Source organism: Magnolia sinica, chromosome 13 (assembly GCF_029962835.1).
Source record: "Magnolia sinica isolate HGM2019 chromosome 13, MsV1, whole genome shotgun sequence".
NCBI classification, from domain to species: Eukaryota; Viridiplantae; Streptophyta; class Magnoliopsida; order Magnoliales; family Magnoliaceae; genus Magnolia; species Magnolia sinica.
The window spans coordinates 39776755-39801264 of NC_080585.1; the positions used below are offsets into that span (position 1 = coordinate 39776755).

At 37.6% G+C, this 24510-nt stretch overlaps 1 protein-coding gene across 2 annotated transcripts; it reads left to right on the forward strand.

Moving 5' to 3' along the window:
- Positions 1-11350: 11350 nt before the first annotated feature.
- On the forward strand, positions 11351-24199 carry LOC131223638 (SAGA-associated factor 11). Of its 2 annotated transcripts, none has more exons than XM_058219091.1 (4): positions 11351-11421; positions 17142-17213; positions 20407-20718; positions 23656-24199. In XM_058219091.1, exons 2-4 carry the CDS (start codon positions 17172-17174, stop codon positions 23833-23835), a joined length of 534 nt encoding a protein of 177 aa, XP_058075074.1. In that variant the 5' UTR covers positions 11351-11421; positions 17142-17171; the 3' UTR covers positions 23836-24199. The 2 variants fall into 2 exon arrangements, with proteins under 2 accessions (XP_058075074.1, XP_058075073.1); XM_058219090.1 differs by having other exon boundaries at positions 11403-11421; positions 17107-17213.
- The last annotated feature ends 311 nt before the right edge of the window (positions 24200-24510 follow it).

A 24510-nucleotide genomic window follows, 5' to 3' on the forward strand; every position in this document is an offset into this window, starting at 1 on the left:
ATATTTTCAACGTTTCAACCTAATACAAAGATATACATTTGGTTATTGGGTATAATTATCCTTAACAAAAGACATCCGTTCAAATAATCCTAGTTTGCATAGACTTGAATCTTACCTTAGAGGAAGCAGTCTTCCTCTAGTCAAAAATTAGATAAAGCACATTAAAGGTGGGCTTACCCTAAGTTAGATAAGATGTGTCTCAAGATCATAAAGAACTTGATCTCTAAGACCATACATGGTGTCATGCCCGACACTAAGAAAGCCAAAGAGTTCGTAACCAAAATAGAGAATCGATTTTAGAAGTCAAATAAAGCTCGGTTGGGTTTGCTTTTACATAATCTAACTCGAATCACTTATAATAGTTAGGAAAATATCAAGGAGTACATTGGTAAAATTCACACATTGGGCCTTAGGATTGAAGACGAACTCTTGATTTTCTTGGTTCTGAACTCCCCTTCTCCACAGTTCGGCCAATTCCAATTCAATTATAACCACAAATGAAAAAGTGGACATTGAACAAACTAATATCTTAGTGCATTCAAGAAAAAGAGAGACTCAAAAGGTTGAGTAAGACATAGAGTGAGCAGCTAGTGATATTTGATTAAAGGCAAAAGACGAAAAAGAAAAGAAAACATAATTCAAAAAAATAGTCTACGGGTCTGTCAGGTGGCAATCATCCACAATATGATGGTAAATCTAAGAAAAAGCTGGGTCTAGTGATAGAAACTTAGTTTTAATTTCTTTTTAATCTAATTTAGCTAATATGTCCATAGACTCCTGGTGGATAGATTTTGGTATAACTATTCACATGTGCAATTCCATATACAATATATTGCAAAGTTAGCCCTAACTTATGCTAAAAGATTAGTATGTGTAGATACGGCATAAGAGCAGACATGGAATCGTTGGAGTCTGTGAGCTAATTAGGTTATTGTCAGAACACTTTCTATATCTAACATTTATTGTTTATGAAACTTTTATAAGGCATAATTTGATTTTTATTTCCCATTTAGATAAGTATAGTGCTTAAATTTGGGAATGAAAAATTAAATATTTGTTATGATTCGGTTGTGATTGATTCTGACCCTTTAGTTTCACATGAATGTAGAACTAATTCATTGCATGGAAACATTAAAGGCATTAACTAAAGTTTAAATTGAAAATTCCTTCATACTGTGGCACAGGTGATTGGACCACATCTCTCATGAGAGTATGAAAAGCCCTGTGCATGATAGAATTTTTCACTTTCTAGACTTCTCAAACTTTACGGTACATGTAATATACATTAAAGGTAAACAAATTAGAATAAGGAAAAAAAGTGTGTCATTAAGAGCATAGGACTCTTAGAAGTGATATATATATATATATATATATATATATATATATATACACACACACACAAATATTTGTAGATAATTTTCTATAGCATCTTGGAATAAGCAGAAATATTTTATCACTTTAATAGACGACTACTCTCCTTATAAGTACATGTACTATTGTGCATATCCTAAATAAGGTTCTAGGTAAAGTTGTATCAAAAACTTTATATGAATGGGGACATGGCAAAATCCTACTCTACTATCTTTTGTGTATAGGGTTGTCCTACAGAAACTAAACCATATAATTAACCCTTATGAAAGAAAGCTTAACCCTAGAACAGTTAGTTGCTTCTTTAAAAGGATATTTGGAGAGATCCAAAGGATTCAAATTATTCAAATTCTATTATCTATTCTGTTCCATAAGAGTCATTATACTGTGAATGTCAGGTTTATTAAGAATACTAAAGATAGTAATGTGGTCGTCCATCCAACAATAGAGCCTAAGATCCTTATGAATGGCAGTGTAGAGTCTCAAATATAACCCACTGATGAGGAAATGAAAAACTCAATTCAGAATAATGAGCCCCTAAGAAAATCACATTGAGAGAAATGTCTTATAGACGATTATATCGTTTATCTACAGGAGCACAAGTTTAACATACGGGTGAAATATGATCCAGTGTTCTTTTTATAAGTTGAACTAAGTATGAATTCTTTTCATTGGTTCGATGCATTGAAGGATGAATTGAAATCCATAAAGGACAACAATGTATAGGACCTTAATGAATTGCTTAAGGGATTAGGCCAATTAATTATGAGTGGGTGTTCAAAATCAAACGGGACTTTAAGGATAATATCGAAAGGTATAAAGCTAGACTAGTTGCAAATGATTTCAGTCAATACGAAGGCATTAATTTCAATGAGAATTTTTTGCCTTGTTTAAGAAAGTTTCCTTAGGATCATTATGGCTCTTGTGACTCATATGGATTTAAAGCTACATTAAATGAATGCAAAAACTACATTTCTCAATGAAAATCTAGATGAGAACATATAATAGCTAGAGAGTTTAGAGCAAAGGCATAGAACATGTAGTGTGCAAGCTTAAGAAGTTCATTTATGGGTTAAAACAGGTATCACGATAGTGGTACCTAAAGTTTTATAAAATCATTTCCTTATATATTTTTATTGAAAACACTATGGATGAGTGTATATATATAAAAATCAGTGAGATTAAGTTTATCATTTTAGTCTTAAATATTGACAACATTTTGTTGGCCAATAGTGATATCGGATTGTGCCGTGAAACTAAGAAATTTCTTTCTCAAAACTTTAAAATGAAAGATCTGGGTAACGCATCCTTTGTCATTAGCATTCAAATTCATCGAGACATACCACGTGAATTACTTGGCTTGTCATAGAGGGCTTGTATTGATAAGGTTCTCGAAAGATTTGGCATACATGGTTGTGCGCCTAGCTAAACACCCATTGTAAAAGGTGATCAGTTTGGCCAACTTTAGTGTCCTAAGATTGACCTATAAAAGGATAGGATGAAAGATATTCCTTATGAGTCAGCAGTAAGAAGCATTATGTATACTCAGGTCTGTACATATTCGAATATTACTTTTGTGGTTGAAATGTTGGGCATGTATCTTAGAAATTTAGGGATGAACTATTGGATAACTGTTAAGAAAGTATTGCGCTACCTGTAAAGGACAAAGGACTTCGCACCGACATATAGAAGATCTGATCATTTTGAGCTAGTTGGATATATAGATGCAGATTTCGTTGACTGCCTTCAGTGAGAAATCAACCTCATGCTACATTTTTATAATGAAATTATACTATGAAAAGTGTAACATATTATGACTTCATCTATGATCGAATTTGAATGTGTGGCTTTTCTTGAGCTTACGCATGAGGCAATATGGCTACAACTTTTATTTAGTATAAAATTGTCTAGTGTCTATAGAACTCATCTGTGTGAAGAAAATAATGATGGATCTAGTCCCTAAAGGTCATTATGTCATGCTACTTACGAGACATGTCTTTTATGGGAGTTATTTACCTAAGGAAGTATTGAAATGGTCTCTTGGTTTATTAAAAAGACTGACTGTTTCACATTAGAATTCTCCCTAAGGCGAGTCGTTACAGGATGATGTATCAATGTATAACAAGGGACTTTAACACTTCCCCAAACATATTAAGTAGGGGTGGATGGATACACATTCACAATATAAACAATGCCTCCATGCAAGAATATATTCCTAAGGCGTATTTGTTACTCTCGAGATTTGAATAGTTGACTTTTCACTCTGATACCATGTCAAACAACCAGTTGCTTTAGAAGCTCAAGCTTCTAGATGATGGTGTATTAATGTATATCAAGGGACTTTAACAACACTCACTGTATTCATCAATTGCTATACGTCATATTAGGATCATAGCCCAATGATTAGACTGATCTAAAACTAAGTGGGCCACACTATAGAGAGCAGTGGGCATGGGGTACCTACATTAGGAACCTTCCCAAGGTTACTATGTTGTTTACATTCCATCCAACTCATGCTTCATGTGAACACCACCATTCTAAGAACCACCCCAATGCTTAACTTGATCTAAAACTAAGGTGTCATGTGCTACTTGATTTAAAAGTCTTAGTCATGATTTTACATTGTAACTGTGGTGTGGATCCAAGTAAGTTATGAGCCAAGCTTATTTTTGGTACATACTATGAAATGGAGGTGCCTTTACTCTTAAGTGGATGTCGACATGCATTATAATGGCCCCATAGAGCCCAGATGTTGCACACTTTACGTACAACATGTGTTATAGAGGATTTGGGTATCATAATTCAAGTACATGATGCTATTTATATAGGGCAACTCTTATGTTACTTTTATACGATTTAAAAAAATAGTGGTCCCTTTCATTGTAGAAGTTAAACCTCATAAGTGTTGTCTAATGTCTTAAATCTGTCTGTAACAGATTCTGTCGATGACATCAACAGACCACTCGATTCCATCGAGCAGACATCGATGCCATCGAGAAAATCTTTTTAAAAAAACCTTGGTGATTGTTAGACAGTTACTCATGGCATCAAGGGTTCTTCGATGTCATCAATTGGTCTTCGATGTTTGTCTATGCCATCGAAGGTACCATCAAAGGCACGTGCAGAATTGTGAAAGTGTGTGATTTGTTTCCTATTATGGTTACAGTAGTATCTATACTAGGTGTAATCGGAATTAGAGCAAGGAATTAAGGTACTTTAAACATGCTTAAGGGTTTGAGAGATATTTTGAAGGGAAAACATGCTCAAGGGTTTGAGAGATATTTTGAAGGGAAAACATGCTTAAGGGTTTTTGCTTTTAGACCTTTGATTGATAAGGTTTTCATCTATTGTAACTTTGTTTTCATAGTATATTATTACTTCGTGCCATAGTTTTTTTTTTTTTTTTTTCCTGAAAGGGGTTTTCCATGTAAATTCAAATTACTTTCTTATTAAACTTATTTGTGTGATTGTGATTATCTTGTTTGATTCCTCTCTGTGTGCTTTCACGAGTCCCAACACGTGATATCAAAGCTAATGTTGAGAAGCAAATTGAATCTGAATATAAGGTATCTATGATATTTAACATGAAATTCGATATATATAAGAATTTCAAGAAAAATTGTTTTGAATTATGGAAGATGAAGATGAAAGGCATTCTAGTTCATCAAGGATTGGAGGATGCACTCCTTGGAAAGAAAGCAAAAACTATGAAAGAATAAGAGTAGAATAAGTTAGATCAAAAGGCTAATATCTTACTCTAGTTGTGTCTAATGGATGGGGTCCTCTATAATGTTATGAGAGAGAAAAGTACGGTGGATACGTTAACAAAGTTAAAGAACATCTATGTGAAGAAGTCTCTTGAGAATCGTTTGTATCTGAAGCTACAATTGTTCCATCTGAAGATAATTCAAGGGACTGATGTTGAGATCCACATCAGTAACTTCAATAGGCTTGTTTGCAAGTTGTCAGATGTGAATGAGGTGATGAATGATAAAGATCAAGCATGTATTCTATTGAAATCTCTTCCAGAATCGTATGAGTTATTCAAAGATTCTTTGTGCATCGATAAGACGACCATTAACATTGAGATAATTATCTCAGCTCTTCAGTCGAAGGCGATGAGAAAGAAAAACGGTGATGTGAGTGCTTTTATAGATGCATTGGTTACGAGGGGGAGAAATTTTGAGTGGGATAGCGGATTTTCGCGATTGAAAATCCAAATCCAAGGGCAAGGGCAAAGGAAATTTGAAGTGCTGAAATTGTGGCATGTCAGGGCACATGAAGAAGAATTGTTAAAATCTTAAGTCTATGAATGAAAAATTAGAGAATTCTTTCCGAGAGGCCAACACCGTGGAATCCAGTGAGGAGGTGAGTGATAGTGATGTGTTGAATGCATCAAAATCATAGTATTTCAGCGATAAATGGATTTTGGATACGGGGGCTTCGTATCACATGACCCCTTATAGGAGTTGGTTCACTAGTTATAGTGAGTACAATTGTGGCCAGATGTTTATGGCAAATGACAATTCCCGTAAAGTGGTTAGTGTTGGATTGGTATGTATTAAGATTTGATGGCATGTAGCATATCTTGACTGATGTGAGACTCTTAATTTGAGGAAGAGTATAATATCTCTAGGTGTACTTGAGGCACTTGGGTCAAAATTCACTTGTTCGATTGTATCCTTAAGGTTTCAAAGGGGACACTCATATTCACAAAAGCACAAAAGAGTGGTAACCTATACAAGTTGATCGAAAGCACTTCTTTGGGTAGAGCTACAACAATTGTAACATATTCCATGTATGCACATATGTGGCTACAACCTTAGGCCATATGAGCGAGCAGGACATGAAGGTAATTTTTTATCATTGTTTGATCTTAGCTTTTAAAAGTATTGATTTAGTATATGCGAGTATTGTATATACGGTAAATAGTTAAGATTATCTTTTAAGTCTGGGAAACATGTTTGTAAGGGGGTTCTAGATTATATGCATTTTGATATATGCGAGTTGTCGCCCGTAGTTTCTAGTGGAGGGTCATCATGGTTTGTTACGTTTATTGATGACTATTTCAAAAATATGAAGGTTTATTTTATGAAAAGTAAATCTAAGGTTTTCATCAACTTCAAATAATGGAAGACGATTGTGGAAAAACAATCAAGACGAAAGGTGAGAGTGGTGAGGACAGATAACAGTGAGGAATTCACTTCTGGGGAATTTAATAAGTTTTGTAAGGATGAAGGGATCGTAAGGCACAATATAATGTGCCACACACTAGAGCAAAATGGTGTAGCTGAGTGATGAATCAGACTCTTTTGAAGAGGGCATGATGCATTATGAGTAATGTTGGGTTAGGTAAGGAAATGTGGAAAGAGGCCATTAACACGGCTTATTACTTAATGAATCGGTCCCCTTCTACGGTTATTGATTGAAAATTCTAGAGAAAGTGTGGAGTGGTCAACAAGTAGACTACTCGAGACTACAAGTATTTGATTGTGATGCTTACTCTCATGCACCGTCAGTTGAGAGAGATAAGTTGGACCATAAAGGGTTAAAAAGTACATCTTTGTCAGCTATGGTGGTAGTGTGAAGGGTTATAAGCTATATGAATGGGTCATACGGAAGATCATCCTTATTCAAATTCAACAAAGAATCCTTGTTTTATAAAGATGAGGACAAGGAAGAAGAAAAGTCGGCTGTAGATGTTAAAATAGACAAAGATGAGGCACATGCTGATAGTAAGACACAGATAAATGTATAAGAGCAGGTGGAGCAGTCATCTGTGAGAAGGAATCCGTCAAGGCATCATAGGTTACTGATGAGATACATGGATGATTTGTATGATGCATTTGCCCTTATCACGGATGAGGAGAATTTGTCTACTTTTCAGGAGATTTTTGACGGCATAAATATCGAAAAGTGGAAAATGAAAATACATGACGAGATGAACTCCCTATATAAGAATGAGATATGGGAGTTGGTGGAGCTTCCCATCAGCTGTAAAAGTGATCAGGAGTAAGTGGATATTTAAGAAGAAACATGATAGGTATAAGGCAATGTCGTTAATGAATGTATATGCTGAGAGAGAAGGTGTTAACTTCATTCAAATCTATGCTCTTGTGGTGAATCAAGTATCTATCAGATTCGTATTGGCACTGTTTGCCCAATACAATCTCGAGTTGGAATAAATAGATGTGAAGACTATTTTCCTGCATGAGGAATTGGAAGAATAGATTTGCATGAAGCAACTGAAAGATTTCGAAATACAAGGGGTATAAAATAAGGTTTGCAGGTTGAAGTGGTCGTTGTATGGCCTGAAACAGTCTCCTGAGCAGTGGTACAAGAAATTTGATTTTTTCATGATTAGTCAGAAGTTTACCAGGAGTGAGTATGATCGTTGTGTCTATTATAAGGTGCCGAATGATGAAAAATCCATCATCTTGATATTGTATGTTAATGACATGATTATCGCCAATCATAGCATGTTTGAGATTGATATATCGAAAACTCAACTATTAGGGATATTAACATACATATAGATAAGAAGATGAGCATGCTATGGTTATCTCAGGTTGAATACATTGAGAAGATATTGGTGAAGTATGGGATGAACAAGGCAAAACTGGTTAACGTTCCCCACGCGACTCATTTTAGGCTTTCTTCTAAGTAGTATCATGAAATAAATGAAGAAAAACAGGTTATGTCTTGAGTGCGGTTGGCAGCTTAATGTATGTTATGGTCTGTATAAGACCGAATATTTCACATGTAATTGGTGTTGTTAGTAGATATATATCTAACCCCAGCAAGCACAATTGGGAGGCAATGAAATGACTACTTCAATATATTCAAGGTAAGCAGGATTATGTCTTGACATTCGAAAAATCAGGGGACAAGTTGGTAGGTTATGTAGATTCTAATTATGCGGGCAATGCGGATAACAGAAGATCAACTTCCAGTTACTCGTTTATGTTAGTGGGTGGAGCGATCAGTTGGATGTCGAAGCCTAAGTCTGTGGTGACTCTTTCCTCAACTAAAGTTGAGTACATGGTAGTGACAGAAGCATTCAAGGAAGCAGTTTGGTTAAGGGGAATGATAAATCAGTTGGGGCTTTAGCAAGAGGCCGTGTCGGTTAATTATGACAGCGAAAACATGATCAATTTGACAAAGAACTCGGTTTACCATTTTAAAACTAAACATACTGATATGCGTCATTATTTCTCTTGAGAAGATCCATACAAGCATGAATCCGACGGATTTGCTTATCAAGGTGATTCCTGCAAAGAAGTTTAAGTCCTGTGCAATTTATATGGGTCTTGCAAAGATAAAGTTAAGACGAAGTGTACATAAGAAGTGATGATTGTGGAGCTATGGTGGAAATGAAGTAAAGATGAAGGATCAAGTACGACAGAGGGAAAATGAAGTGAGAAGATTAAAGACATGGTGAAGATTGTTGTCTAATGTCTTAAATATGTATATAACAGGGTTTATTGATGATATCGACAGACTACTCGATTCCATCGAGTAGATCTCGATGCCATTGACAAATGCTTGATGTGATCAAGAAAATTCAAAAAAAAAAAAAACCTTGTTGATTGCTGGATAGTTTGGATGTTGCTATTCGATGGTGCCGAGGGTTCTTTGATGTCATCGACTAGTCTTCAATGTCTATCGATGTCATCGAAGGTACCATCAAAGGCACGTATAACTGCGAAAGTGTGCCATTTGTTTTCTATTTTGCTTGTAGCATATAATTGCATGTAATTAGAATTAAGGAAAGGAATTGGGATTCTCTAGACGTGCTTAAGGGTTCGACATAGATTTTGAAGGGGAAAAAGCTTAGGTTTTTTTTTTTGGGGCTTTGATCGGTAAAGTTTTCATCTCTTGTAACTTTGTTTTCGTAGTGCATTATCGCTTTGTGTCGTGGTTTTTTTTTTTTTTTCTAAATTTTTTTTCAACGTAAATTTAAATTACCTTCTTGTTGAACTTGTTTATGCGATTGTAATAATCTTGTTTGATTCTTCTCTATGTACTTCCGCGAGTCCCAATAATAAGTACACACTCTACTTTGATGTACGTGTAGTATATCCATGTTGTCCATTTGTTTTCCGATGTCATTTTAGGGCATGGATAAATAAAAACAAAATAGATCCAAATATTAAGGGGACCACACGTATTAGGAAACAATATTGATTGAGCACCCTCCATTAAAAACATACTAAGGCTCACTGGAATGTTTTTTTGCCATCCAACCTGTTGATAAGGTCACACGACCTAGATGAAGGGAGAAACCAAATATCAGCTTGATCTTTATGGCTCCAGTAAAGTTTTTAATGGTCAATCATCACTATTCCTGCAATGTTGTCCACCTGAGATTTGGATCTGCTTTACTCTCTCTTCTCTCATGCACTAAAATAATCACCTATGGAGTGGATATACAACACATAAATCAAGGTGGGCCCCTCAATCAGGACCTCACATTTTGGGTGAGGCCGGGACTACACCTAATCCACTCCCCACGTATCTGCATATAGGCCATATCATATGATGTAGCTTCTACCACTATGATCCAAGCTGTTGATTTAGTGGGTCCCACTGTGGATGCACACTTTTCTTGCGTGTTCTACCGGGCACCTAATTTTACAATGCCATAGGTAGGGCTAAAAGTCTAGCGGGTTCAACCCGATCGACCTGTGACTGGCCCGACATTGGGTTGGGCTTGGGCAGGATGTACCAGGTTTGGTCTTGAGCTTGGGCTATATAAACACCAACCTAATAAAGGTTGGGTCGGGCTTGGGTTGAGGTCTCGGGTTGTTCGACCTAACCCGAATCCGATCAATATGTAAGTTATAAATTGTAATTGAGTATGGATCATCTGGGTTAAAGGCATAGGAAATTCCAGTGTATCAAGTCTCATTAGTCCACGCCATTTCCAATGACTCAGGCTAATAAGATATGTTAGATTTCTCTCTCAAATAAATTGTGAACTACATAACACGACCTTTAAAGTAGTCCTGTATTTTACCTTGTTTGTTTAGAAAAAATAAAGTAGTTCATTATAAATAACTACCTATATAGTTAATAAAATCTTAGGTACAAAAAATAAGAAGTATATTGAAATATAATAGATTAATGTAATAACGAAAATATTAATGTAATAACGAAAATATTAGCATGTATCAGCCTAACCAACCCACCTGACCTGACTGAGCCCACTCGGGTTGGGCTTGGGTTGAGAATTTCTAACATGAGGTTGGGTTGGATTGAATTAGGTTAGGGTTGAGGTATAGGAACCTTGGGTTGAGCAATGGTTGGGCACCAACCTGTCCCAACGTGCTCGACTTTCAGCCCTAGCCACAGGCCCATCATGTGCTCGGGCCAAGCTCCCAAACTGTACCTTGTGGGCGGGTTTGGACAGACCTTGGCCCGGGCGCGGCTTCGGTGAATCCCGGATCCACGGACCCACGGACGCGAGAGTCGGTGGATCCCTGACTCTGACTCTAGGCCCACCGTGATGCATGCCGTCCGTCCGTCTCACCGGCTCATTTTAGGCGCTTAATTAGGAAAAAAACAGCGGATCCAAATCTCATATCACCATTGAAAACTTCGTAGGGCCACCAGAATGTTTATTTTCCATCCAACCCGTTGATAGGGTAAAAGAGATTGGATGAAGGGACCACACAAATATCACCTTGATCCAAAACTTTTGTAGCCCACAAAGTTTTTAATGGTCAATTACCACTTTTTCATGTGGTGTGGTCCCATTGATACTTCTAAAACTAAATTTTTTTGGCACATACCATAAAATGATCTGGTCAAACGGATGGACGGAATGGATATAAGACATATACATCAAGGTGGACCCCACTTTCATGTATCCACCGACTTCGCTTGATTAGAGGATCCACCGAAGCCGGGCCCCGTTGGCCCGGCTCTGACCCGTCCGTTGACAGCCCTATTCCACAATCTCTCTCCTTCCATCTCTCTCCCCTTCCATCTCTCTCTCTCTCTCTCTCTCTCTCTCTCTCTCTCCATCGCAGCCCTGAAAATCGGCAGCACGTGAGTTTTCCTTCCCTATCTCTGATATCTCTTCTCTACGATTCATGAAAGAACTCTCATTTCGAGGAATTGCCTGTTATTTTCTTATTCTTCTTATTCTTCTTCTTCTTCTTCTCTGTATAAAATCTCTTCTATGAAAAATGAAAATTGTAGTTTCATCTCATTTATTTTATTGATTTGTTAATGTGATGTTAATGTCATCTTTTTCTCATCAGCAATGTGTTCGGATGATAAGAAACCCTAATTAATTCGGTCGAATTTTGACCCCTTTTGTGCAAAATTCTCGATCTGGACTTTTCCACTTATAATCCTTAATTAGGGTTGTCAAAACAACAGGCATTCGAGAGGCGTTGTTTATGATCGTTGGTGAGGCCTGTTATTCAGTGGTCCAGACCGTTGATCTGGTGGGTCCCACCTTGGATTGGAGGCAGATGCTCTGGAAATGTCGCGGATTGGGCGATCCGCGGTGTATCCAATTTTGGCCCCTTCACAGTTGGATGTTTGTATCTTTACTGTCAATTTCCAGGCCATTTGTTGAATGACTAGAAGTGTTCAGTGGGATGAATTTTGGGGGATGGTGCATCCATGGTGGGGCTCACCAGACCAGTGGTCTGGGTCGTTGGATTCTGAGCCCCTTTTCCCCGACTCGGCATCCGAGGACAACTTCGGCCAGTGTTTGATTCATTGTTAGAATAATTACAGTGTTTGGAATTATGATCTCGAGGAAGTGATACAAATAGGCATTATCTTTCATATAACACTCACAGTGAGTGTTTGCTACAAGTGAAAATTAACACTTTCCATTCAAGATTGGATTATGTAAGAGGACCTGCTTGATCTTGGTGATAAGATCACCAATGTTGAATCCTCAACATGGTGTCCAACTTTGATAAAGTTACTGTAACTAACTCTAAAAAACTCTGAATTATTTATATACATAGAGGAATTGCTTCCAGGTGTATAATCGTCCTTTGGACACTGTAAGGAGTTCACAAAGAGATTGAGAAGGACAAGTGGTAAGATATGGGAAGTAAGTGTTTGGATTTTAGACAAAAACATCTGAGTTTTAAGATCAGTAGGTCATTGTTTAAAATATCGTTCCATATGGATTGCAAAATGATTTATGGAGCACAGATTTATCTTCTAGATATGGTGTTTTGGCTTTTGATGTTCATCATAGACATGGAATCATCCTTTTTCCAAGAAATAAGATTTGAAGCTGGTGATGGGCAGATGGTTAGATTCTAGGAAGACAAGTGGAGTAGTGAGGATCTGCTCTGCTGGAGATTTGCATCGTTATGTAGATTGGCTCCTTGAACCCACATAAAAATAGTGGAATTCTACTACAATAGGAATGGTCAAATAGTTTAGTACCCTTACCTTAGTAGGAGAAGCCTTACAATGGAATAAACGGCCAGTTTGATCAATCTCCAGGTGCACTTTTAAGACACCAAGATCAATAAAAAGAGATGGTATTAAAGGAACTACAAATGGTTGAAGAATGAATGTTTCTTTGTTAAGACATTTTACAACCATTTGTGGGTCTTACATAGAGATGGAGTGGGACTTTGGCTCCCTCTACTTGGCTTTGGAAAGCAAAAGCCCCTCTTAAAGTGGGTGCATTTTCATGGTTAGTGGGACGGAACCAGGTCCTAACCATTGCCCATCTTTGCCACCAACATAAAATTATTATCTATGGATGCTGCATTTGCTTAAGGGAAGGTTCATTCGTGGACCACTTGTTCAATCATTGTTCATTCACTTTGGTGGTTAGGGCTCGGCGTACTTTGAAGTTTGGTATCATTTGGAATATATCAACATATGTCTTCTCTCCTCTTGGCATAGAGAGGAACTTCGTGGATCACTTGTTCATTCATTATTCATTCACTTCGGTGGTTAGGGCTTGGCATACTTTGAAGTTTTGTATCATTTGGAATATACCAACATATGTCTTCTCTCCTCTTGGAGTAGAGAGGAACATCCCTTAGAGGCAAATTGAATAGGTGGAATCTCATCTTCTTAGCTATTTTGTGAGCAATTTGGAAGGAAAGGAATAATTGTCCATTCTCTAATTGCTCAAATTTGGTTCCTCTTGTGCTAACATATAATTTTTTGTATCTTCTTGGGCCAAGTCCAATCGCCTTTCAGGAAAAAAAAAAAGGTCTAATGGCCTTTCAAAAAATAAAAATAAAATCTAATGGCCTCTTTTGATATAGAGTATCCAAAACATGGACATGAAGAACCCCCATGAAGTCCTCATCAAATGTAAAATTGTGGAATCTAACAAAACTTGTGTTGTTTGGTATGGAGTGCAGTTTTCCATGGAAAAGTTAAAAGGTCAAGGGTCAAAGAGCGAGAGTTGTTTCTCATAACCTTGGAAATAAACCTTTTTTTTAAAAAAATAAAATATTTTTTTTAATTATTTTATTTTTTTAATTTTAATTTTAAATTTTAAATTCTTTTATGTCTACATTTTTTTAGTGAAAGCTTGGAAATGGAATTCAAAATTCCCCATTACCTTTTTAGCCAAACAGCGTCAAACTTGATTTCCATGGAAATCAAATTCATCTCCAGAGTCTTCTTTCAATCCTAACACCCCTTTACGGAATTTTTTGGGTTTTCTCATGTAAAAATATAGAGTTGGAAAGGGTCTCTTTAAAGATTCGAGCTTTTTTCCTGAGTTTGTTTCCTTTCCCCGTTGGATTCTTGCTTAATAAAATTTGTCTTATGCACAAATATATATTTATGTCTGTATGCATGTACGCATCATCCCATATGATGATAAGGAGGCCTATAGTTGCATGAATCATAAAGCAAAGTAGCAACAAATTTGGGTGTGGGAGGAGAGAAGTGCCTGTTCTAAAATGTTATCTACTGTAAACAACCAAAAAGTGGTTGCGAGAAAGGGAAGCACGGTTGGAAGGAGTGGTACCTAGGCGGAACTCCATGCAACGAAGAGTGGGCCAATACATATCAACTTTTGGGCCTGAATGATGTGACATGGATTATGTGTGTTTGCTGATATGCTAGAAATCATCTAAAATTCACAGCAATATGGATGATGCATGTGCATATCATCTGGTTCACACCGATAGTATTGGTTCAGTGGATGTTCACGTGCTCCAACTATAGGTACTCTTACAAAAGTCACAGTGATGTTTGTTTTACTGATAATTGTTTCCTTCATCATATCCTTCGTGTTCAGTTTATCAGTATCTTTACCTGTATTGATGATTGGGGATATGAAACCCTATGTGGTATCTCACTGGTATTATCACTGGTACTCGAAAAAATATCACTGGCTGAGGGAAAAACTTATGGAAACCTTGGGAAAAAAGGTGGAATTTTTCAGTGGAACTTACAGGAGATGTTAAAAGACACATTTTTAGTCATTTAGGAATTAAAATATTGTCAAAAACAATACCACATAATAAGTTTTCATATTATTAGGGGTTTAAATCTTGTGCTGTTGAAAAAAAGCAGTGGAATTATAATAAAAATGTGTTCATATCATTCAAATACGAGACACCATGAGTACTAAAACATAAGCAATACATCTACAAACTAAAAAGAATGAAAAAATAAAAAATAAAAAAATATACCTAATCCTCAAGCCTAGATAGAGTTACGTGGTGGCCCAAAGTCCCCACTAGGCCGGCCAAAGTACTGCTGCTCGACATGTTGACACTTGAAAGTTCTGTATCCAGGTCATGGACTGATTATATAAATGCAAATACTCTCTGAGGAATTGTTGGTACTCATTCTCTCCAAACTGGATTAGTATGCCCAATCGTGGGTATTGAGTAATGAATACTGATATATATATATATATATATATATATATATATATATATATATTTTCAAATAATAAAAAATAACGAATGGCCCTCATGATGAATATATCAAATTTCCACAAATCTATTATTATTTTTGTGGTAAAAATTGAGGAGATTAGGATTTCCCCCATTTTCCGCTTAAACATTGATTTATTCATGACAAATCCATGTCAATGCATGAGAATTAGAATACATGTAAATGGATTTCGATGGCAATCCATACGCACATATGAAAAAAAGAATGAAGTTTCTATGATTTTGTGTTGTTTTTGCGTTCCAACTCCTATGCGCTTTGAACCGAGATTCCTCCCCCAAATCCAAGCTTTGATTCAGCAAAAATTAAAGAGAAGTGATTGAAAGCCCCCCCCCCCTGCAAATCCTTAATATTTGTAATTAAAATAATGGAAAATATAATAAAATTTACAAAATGCATAATTTCTATGAGTTCTTGACTACGAATTTGGATCATCAACCACTTATTTCCATGCAAAATCTCTCTCTCTCTCTCTCTCTCTCTCTCTCTCTGCCTTTGGACATCTCTAAGTATGACTTTCAATATATATATATATATATTGAAACATCACAAATTCATGATATAGACCACAATTTGGATGGTCCAGATTGATCTAAGTGATCTAACTGCAATATGGACCACAATTTTAATGGTCCGGATTAGTTTAATGTAGTGCCATGTGTCGTCGGTATAAGTCATCACCATTTAAAAATAGGTGTTAAACTAATATAGAAAAAACACTTAAAAAAAAAGAGATTTCAGGTTAGCTTATGCTATCCATGCTACACACTACGCTACGCTACATGCACTGCAGCTTACGCTACAAACCCTGTCGCTTACACTACTTGCGTACGCTACGTAGTGTTTTTGCTACGCTACATGCTATGCTACATCGCTACTGAAAACACTGGTATCAATGATACAATCACTGTTATTGTTGATACTCAATGTTTGGGAGTTTTTTTTTTTTTTTTTTTTTTTTTAATATTGTTTGCAGTGTCAGTGTCACTAACCTGGCGATACCAATAATATTGGCGATATTATCGATAATATTGCTGATATTTGGAACACTGCATATCCTACATGTTTGTTTACAGTGGAAATGATGTTCAACCATCAAAATGTATGGCTACCATGGTATTGTTCTCATGGCCCATGGCCCAAACCAATTATGAGTTACTTCTTGCATATGCTATGGTTACTCAAAATTAAGGCTTCTTAATCTTCAGTTTTTCTTTCTTTCTTTCTATAAAAAGATCTTTTTTAGCCATTGGAAAAAAAAGAGGCATGTGCAATTGGAGAAAATGTATTGTGGACTCAGGTTTTCAGTCTATAGAAAGTGGGGTCCATGGTTCAGTGATCAAACTATGGGTATGCTATGCTCCACTTCAGAATCCCCATTCACCAAAACATTTTCAGATTAGAAGATCATTGCTATTGAATCTTTGCCTTTCATTGGAAGCATTACTGTACATTTTGTTCATGGGTAATACGAAGTGGGGATTTGATATGTACATGGGTAATATGAAGTGGGGCTCATCAAATCGATGGTATTGTCACTGAATCATGCACCCCATTTTGTACAAAATAAAAATCAGTCTGCTCTAGATATTCTTCAGCCTAGCATTTGTGTGATACCTCTTCTAAAAATTGGTTTTCCCCTTTGCATGTGTAGGTTCCATAGAACTTATCATCAAGTTCACTCTATGAACTATGACATTACAGATTATATAGAATAGATTTTAGTTCCCATTTCCCATCATATTCATAGCAGTTGTTTTGAACTTCAATATTTGCAGTCTGTTTGCTTCATTTATGCCATGGTCTATTTTCTAGGTACTTACTAAGGTTTTCCTTGACCTACTACACAGTCTGCAATTGAAGAATTTCATTACTTCAACATGTCTGTGCCAAATGATGACAATATGTCTCTCCACTCTCAAGTAAGTTTTTCCCTTGAATGGTGCTTTTTCATCAAGAAAGACATGTGAATTAACTAGAAATGATTTGATGCATCATCATCATCATCTAAGCCTTTTACCAACTGCTGCCCATCCATCACAACTTTTCAGCTCACTCATCCTATGAACACATTGTTCCTTAACTGCCCAACATCATGTCCATTAAGGGCATGTTTGATTTTTCGACTCAACTGTAATTACCTTGTAAATGGGTAATAATTATTTACATATGTAATTACTGCATCTTTTCCAATGTAGATGCGACGTCTTACTTTTTTAACAAGTAAATCGAGAAATTTGTGAAATAAAATGTGGCCCACCGTGATGTATGTCGCTTATCCACACCGCCCATTCGTTATGCCAACTTAATTTAGGGCATGGGCATAAAAATGAGGTAGATCTAAAGCTCAATTGGACCACACCAAACAGTGGGAATCGAACGCCTACCATTAAAAACTTCTTGGGGCCCCTAGAAGTTTTGGATCAAGCTGATATTTCTGTTTTCCCCTTATCCATGTCTGCGTGACCCTATGAACAGGTTAGATGATGAATAAACCTCAATGTCGGCCCAATGAAGGAAGCAACTTTCAACGGTGGATGAATTAAGGCCACTGTTTGCTTTCGTGTGGGCCATTTGACAGTTGGATCTGCCTCATTTTTCGGCTCATGCCCCAAAATGTTATGATGAAACAGATGGACGGCGCGGATATATCATATACATTATGGTAGGCCCCAAAGATTTAAGTCAACACTTTTGGACCGGTTTTCGAGGTGGAATTACTCACCCATTTTCAAACATGATGAAAAAGTAATAATTACTTATCTTGGAAAATCAAACAGGCCCGAAAGCATGGCTGGTCTCATAGCGCAATCCTATAAAATTTCCCTTTTAGTTTGAGTAGTACATGATAGTGACATAAAACTCCAAAGGCACATTCCATTTCTTCCATCCTGCTTGAATTCTATGGGCAACATCCCAAGAAATGACCAATGTTTTAAGTATCGATGATATCGGCTGATATATCTTACAATATATCTTGTATACCACCTGTGCGATATCCCACATGTTCGATTCAGTGAGCATTTTAGATTTTCGATCCTTTTTTTCTCCTTTTCTGTAAATCATGTTAAATTAGTATCAAATTGTTATAAATCCATGATTTTTCATGTTTTGCATGAAAAATCATGGATTGGGAGCTTCGATTTCGAGATTTAGAGATGGGGCCGAGTTTTGGAAAATTGAAAAAAATCAAAATTTCCCAATTTCTTGGAAATCAGTTGCAATTTTTGTGTCCAAACATAAGATCAAACATGTATGTAACTTGATCTAGTGATTCTTCTTTTGCTTTTAAATGTATTGCTTGTGTTTCCACACATCTTCTTACATTTATAAATTATATGTATAGACTTTGAATATACTTGCATCAATTCAGTTAGACATCACATAGATTAGGACTCCATACAAAGAAAACCTATGCTGTGCACTTTTTTTTTGTAAAGTTTTGATTTATAAGTGTGTATTGGTGTCTTTTTTAACAATCATTGAAGTTTCATTGAAAAATTCGACCAATTTCCCAATGTTTTCCCATGTTTCCAACAACAGCGATACATTACGTGATACAACCCATATATCCCATGCGATAACCGATATGCATCCGTATCCCAAGGGTGCGATACATAACGCGATACCGATATTTTGAACACTGGAAATGACTAGAATTGTGAACAGTGAACATCGATTACGTTAAAGGCAACCTTGGTGGAATTATTATAATAATAGCTGCTGATAGGAACAGGAGGAAATTCTGAATCAGGAGCAGGAACAGCACCTTAGGTAAAATGTTCCTGCTATTAAAGGCAGAATTTCTTTCATTGTATCTCCTGGAATTCTTTGCATTGATGTTCATTCTTCTTCCATTCTTTTACACATGTATAATTCATTTATCAACCTTGACAAAAATATTAGCTGCATCAGATGAAGAGTACTATTTTGGCAATTCTTTTCATGTTTGTCTCATGCCATGGCCACATCTGTGAAGCAACTGTAGCATAATGGAGAACTGTTATTCTGATAGAATCATGGAAAAAAGTATTGCTGCTGCTGTAAATTTTGTTTTCAGCTTCAAAACTCTGAACTCAATTTAGGAAGTGAACCCTCGCTGATAGGAGAAAAGAGGTCTGCCAATTCCACATGCACACAGATCGCAGCACCTCTACGCATGGCTGCATCTGTAAAAATGCATGCATGCTAGGACCCAAGATGCCCATCATGTGGTCCCACTGTGTGTTCCATGGCCAAGAGTCAGTCCAGTTCACTCATCTGGTATGAAAAAAATGGACGGCTGAAACAAACTTGGCCAAGTATCTTTTAGCCACCCATTTCATTCAAACCATGTGGTGCACATGGAATGGACCAGCCTGGTTCTTGCTCCAGGGCTTTGCTTGGTGGGACCCAGCTGATGAATAGCTTGGATGTTGCATTTGTGCCAGCTTGGGGATGTGGCACCATGTTGACTGGTGTTTAAAACACATAATGGAGTGGGTGGATGGCTGGAACCAGCCAGCAAAATGGGTTGGGTAACAAAAACCTGTTTTGGAATGAACCCGTTCCAACTGTCTGGATCAACCAGTCTGTCTAGACCTACTGTCTTGGTAGAGTGTGCAAACCTTTATTTCAATCAATTTATTTATTTCTTCATGGTGACTTCCCTTGTCAGACCAGTTTGGACCATGGTTTTAAAGATGAGAGGTAACCAAGTCGACTCAGCTAAGTCAACACGGTCTCAGTGTTGAACAAGCCAAGTCAATTTCATCCCAACTTGGCCTATTTCAGTATTTTCAGCCCAGTTTCAGCTTTTGACTCATCCGAGAGAGACCAAAATTGAGTCCACAGAAACTGAGTTGACTCCTCTAAGTCAACCTGGTTTGATCCAAAACAAGCCATGGTCCAAAACTGGGATTAAAACCATGGTTTGGACTAAACAGCCTACAACATGGACCGGGTTCGAATCACGGGTTTAAAAAATTGATTTAGAATGGCTGACATCTACACATGCATCTAGAAATAGCAAACTTCCACTTCGAACAAGGCATAGCGTGCCGTTGAATCAAACTAGTAAAATTCAGTTCTGCATTGTGATTCACTGCTTTTGTTGTTGTGGTTTACTGTTTGCAGTTGTCATCTCACGTTTTTGGCGACCTTTTGGACTCCATTCTTGTGGATGTTGCATCTGAATGCCACCGAATAGCTAGGCTGGGACTTGATCGGAATTTGGAAGAAGAAGAAGAAGAGTTGAGGCTCTCAGCACAGGCTCGGGTAAGGGTTGCAGATCCTAGCAACAGTGGGGAGGCAAATGGCAAGTATGTGGTAGATATATTTGGCCAAACACATCCAACCATTGCTGAGGAAATCATTTTCTGCATGAATTGTGACCGGCAAATCATAGCTGGAAGATTCGCGCCTCATCTTGAGAAGTGCATGGGAAAGGTTGGTTTCTAACTACAACAGGCTTGTGATTTGGCACTGCACACTATTTTTGTTTGCATTTCCCATGAAGGGCTTGTTTGGATGGGGTGAATCCACAAGGGGAAATGGAAGATCATGGATCATCTAGGTGAAACTACTAGATTTCCATTTCCCTTCACCTGTTTGGCCTGTGGAAATGTGTTTTCATTTCCATTTCATCTATTTGGATTGGCATGCAAAACTGTGGAAATCCAACCAAAAATGTTATGGTGCTCCATATAACTGTCACATGTGCATACATAGCCATGCTAGGGTGCTTGACAACAATCATGTTGGTATGCAATCCAATCCATTCATTTGATTTGCTTCATCAGGATGAAAGAGTTGCCCAAAAACCACAGCATTCCAAAATTTGGGTGGGCCACACCATGCTTATTTAGAGGTTTTGGGTATAATTTTATGGATTGGCCCGCTTAAGTGTTGAATCGGCCTGATTTGTGGTATTATCATGGCCAAACAAGGGGTGGTGTATCTGATGGACAGGGTGGAAGTCCTTTTCCCCACATTAGGAAAAGTAACCTTGGTGGATACCTGGGCAAGGTATGCAGGCATTTTCATTTTTACAATTGGAGAGAGAAAATGATGTGAAGTTGTTTTCAATTCAATAGGTAGAAAGGGAAACACATTTACATGGTTGATTTGCAGTTCCAATCAGACCATCTTAGCAGGGAAAACCCTTTCAATTTCCTTTCTTTTCCTATGGATTCACTCTATCCAAACAGGCCCTAAATTGTTTATATCTTTGGGCACTATGTGAAGAAGCTCAGGCTAGTAGTTTGTGGATACTGAAGGGGATTCATAGTCTGGTGCATTTGTGTGGTGATAGTGACTGTTGAAGAGGCAGGTATCGACATTAATAATTCATGTTGAAAATGTGGGTTGCTACAAACGACCTCACCATTTGATCTAGGGATAGTTAAAAATCATTGAGTGGTCAATGGTTAATTTGAGTCCAGTTGTCAAATCGTTAAGATCGTTGTTAGAGAAAAAAGAGGACCATCCATAGCCTCTCTTTTGTGGGGCCTACCTCTTGTACAGATCCACATGGACTGACTGGTTAACTATGATTCACTTCAGTAGTCTGTGGGCTGGCTACCTGCCTTCTCCCCACACATAAAACCATAGTGATTTCCTTAAGCGTTACTCGGATTATGCAGATAATGGCTGTAATTGCTGATTTATTGTCCTATTTTGTGCATCATTTGGTTTTGTACCATGCTGGCTAACAGTGAAGTGTGATCTGACAGTGGGTGTACTAACAAGCTAACCTAAAAAAAAAAAAAAAGAAGCTATCTATGCTGGTCATAATGGCTTAGGTTTGTGCAATCTATGTTGATGCATGATGTCACTAGGACATGATTGATGCAAATATTGCATGTGACATTTTCATGTTCCATCCTGATGTGTGGATATCTGGGTGGGACACAAGGTTTAAAGTATCGGCCAAACTGGCCCATATCACCCAATAGTACCGGCATTGTCCATGAATGATAGTTACTTTAGTGGCCTGTGTTGCCTGAAACAGCACAGTAAGGAGTTGTATCAGTGGTGAATGAAACGATACCAGATACCCTGATTTTAAACCTTTGATCATGCATGATTTACTGCATAAACAGCTTGCATGTTGCACCATGCTTCTAGGGGCTGGACTAGACTGTATGTTTCCCACTCTTCTCTATGCTCTTGCAACTCCCTCACTTGGATGTGGCATACATGCATGCCAATCCAGACCATCCAAATTGTTGGCCCTGTTACCGGTGGAGTGTAGCCTGAAAATCACACTGCCAGGTGATCTTCGCTGTTTGATTTTGCCTGTTGAGTTTGGACCACTGACCATTGTCCTTTTAACTGTCCACTTGATGGCACCAGTTTGAACATTAAGATTGTCTGATTGTTGTGGTCTCTAGCCATGCTCCATACAAGGGGGCCCATGATTTGGATTGTCTTGCGTGCATGCAATTGACACATGTACAGTGGATGAGCCCACGACTGAGTGGTAAGAAATGCAAATTCTAGTCCTTCCCTACTCCCAACCGTGCAAGTGACTTTAAGCGCAGTGGCAGCAGTTATAAAAGTCTCATCAAGTGGAAATAAACATAATGTAATTTAGTTCACATTCATGTTGAGGTTCTGACTCCAAATTGCAGTCATGCTTACAGCACTTTCAAGTTTCAAGTCGGAGTAAGTTATGGTGCTTCAAGTTGCATTGGGAATTGACCAATGCAGTTGACCATTCCTGAGTTTCCATTAGGTCCATCACACACATCATGGGATTGGATGATCGGATCCATCCACAAGGTTCCTGTCTTTCTTTTACCATCTGTTTTCTAAGCCATGGACAGGATGATTAGGATTATCAAATAAAATTGATACTTCAGCACCATGAGTGATCCATTGACGACCCTGACAATAGATGGTTCATATTGTTAACTGGATCCATATATAAACCTGCACTGTCCATTTTTTGGATATTAAGCAGATGGCTAGAATCAAATGATTGGTGTGATCTTTGCATGGTACCCATGGACAGTCCCAGATCAATCAATTTCACTGTTCAAGTGTCCTGGTACAACCAGGAGAACCGACTCACTTCTCTCACTTTATTCTTGGTTAAACATTCACAGTTCAATTTGCTTGTGCATCCAAACACAAAAAATGCATGTGTGGTTGGCATTTGGAAAGATGCATTGTGGCAGATTATTTTTTATTTTATTTTATACATATTAGCATTTAGCATTTCATGTACATTCAATTTGCTTGTGCATCCAAACACAAAAAAAAAAAATGTATGCATGGTTGGCATTGGGAAAGATGCAATGTAGCATATGTTTATTTATTTATTTAATACATATTAACATTTAACATTTCACTGACATATTGTCTATGTCGGTGTTTAAGGGTCGAAAGGCTCGCAAGTCAACAAGAAGCAGTACAGTTACTCAGAGTACCCGACATTCTCGTGGCAGCCCCGTTTCTGTCTACGCCCCATATTCAAATTCGTCCAGCATAAACAAGGTTGCGAATGGAACAGCGGGTGTTGCTGGGGAGTATGCTGATGGCACTTTTGATGATCCATGAACTTGAAGGGAACATTGCTTTTTAACTTTCAATGACAAATTTCAAAGGAAAAGGAAAAAACCAAAAAATGGAGAAAAAGAAAATGAAAGAATGGTTTTCGGAATGAGTATGTGATGGTGCCACGCAAGTCAGCTCTATGTTTCAAAGAAGCTATAAGAGGTACATGAATGGTTAAATTCTGTTCTGAATTTGTCCTATCATCTTCCTGTTCAAGCAAGTACGACCTCTGTTTTATCAACTACTTGTCCCTGAGAAGAGAATGAATGAAGAAACATTACCAATGATGGGGATGGAATAGGAGCCCATCTTCTCCTGCAAAGAGAACTGCTGTCATTATTGCCGTTGTTCCCATCATCATCATCATGGTCCTTTTGTTTCCAAGGTTTGCTAGTCCACATGCATGTTCACAGCTGGAAAGTCTGGAACATTTTTGAGGGGTCCACTAATCAGGTGGCCCTTGATGTGAAGGTGGTCATGTGCAAAACCCAGGCAGGTCCACACATTGGGTGTGCACCTATGGGAAAAGGAGTGTACAGTTTAGAGAACCTTGCTAGCAAGTCTACAGTCAACCTGTGGCTCTGCCTGATAACTAGACTAGCCTGATTTGTGTGCATTGGTCATCTTTATAATGAACTTCTACCTGTTTCTCATTTTTGCTAGCACCACATGCACCAT

Bases quoted from the DNA above. Each gene is read 5' to 3' on its own strand.
- LOC131223638 (XM_058219091.1), top strand. From the start codon at position 17,172: ATGTCTGTGCCAAATGATGACAATATGTCTCTCCACTCTCAA. The intron at 17,214-20,406 runs GTAAGTTTTTCC...TACTGTTTGCAG, and splicing joins ATATGTCTCTCCACTCTCAA to TTGTCATCTCACGTTTTTGG. The intron at 20,719-23,655 runs GTTGGTTTCTAA...TCGGTGTTTAAG, and splicing joins TTGAGAAGTGCATGGGAAAG to GGTCGAAAGGCTCGCAAGTC.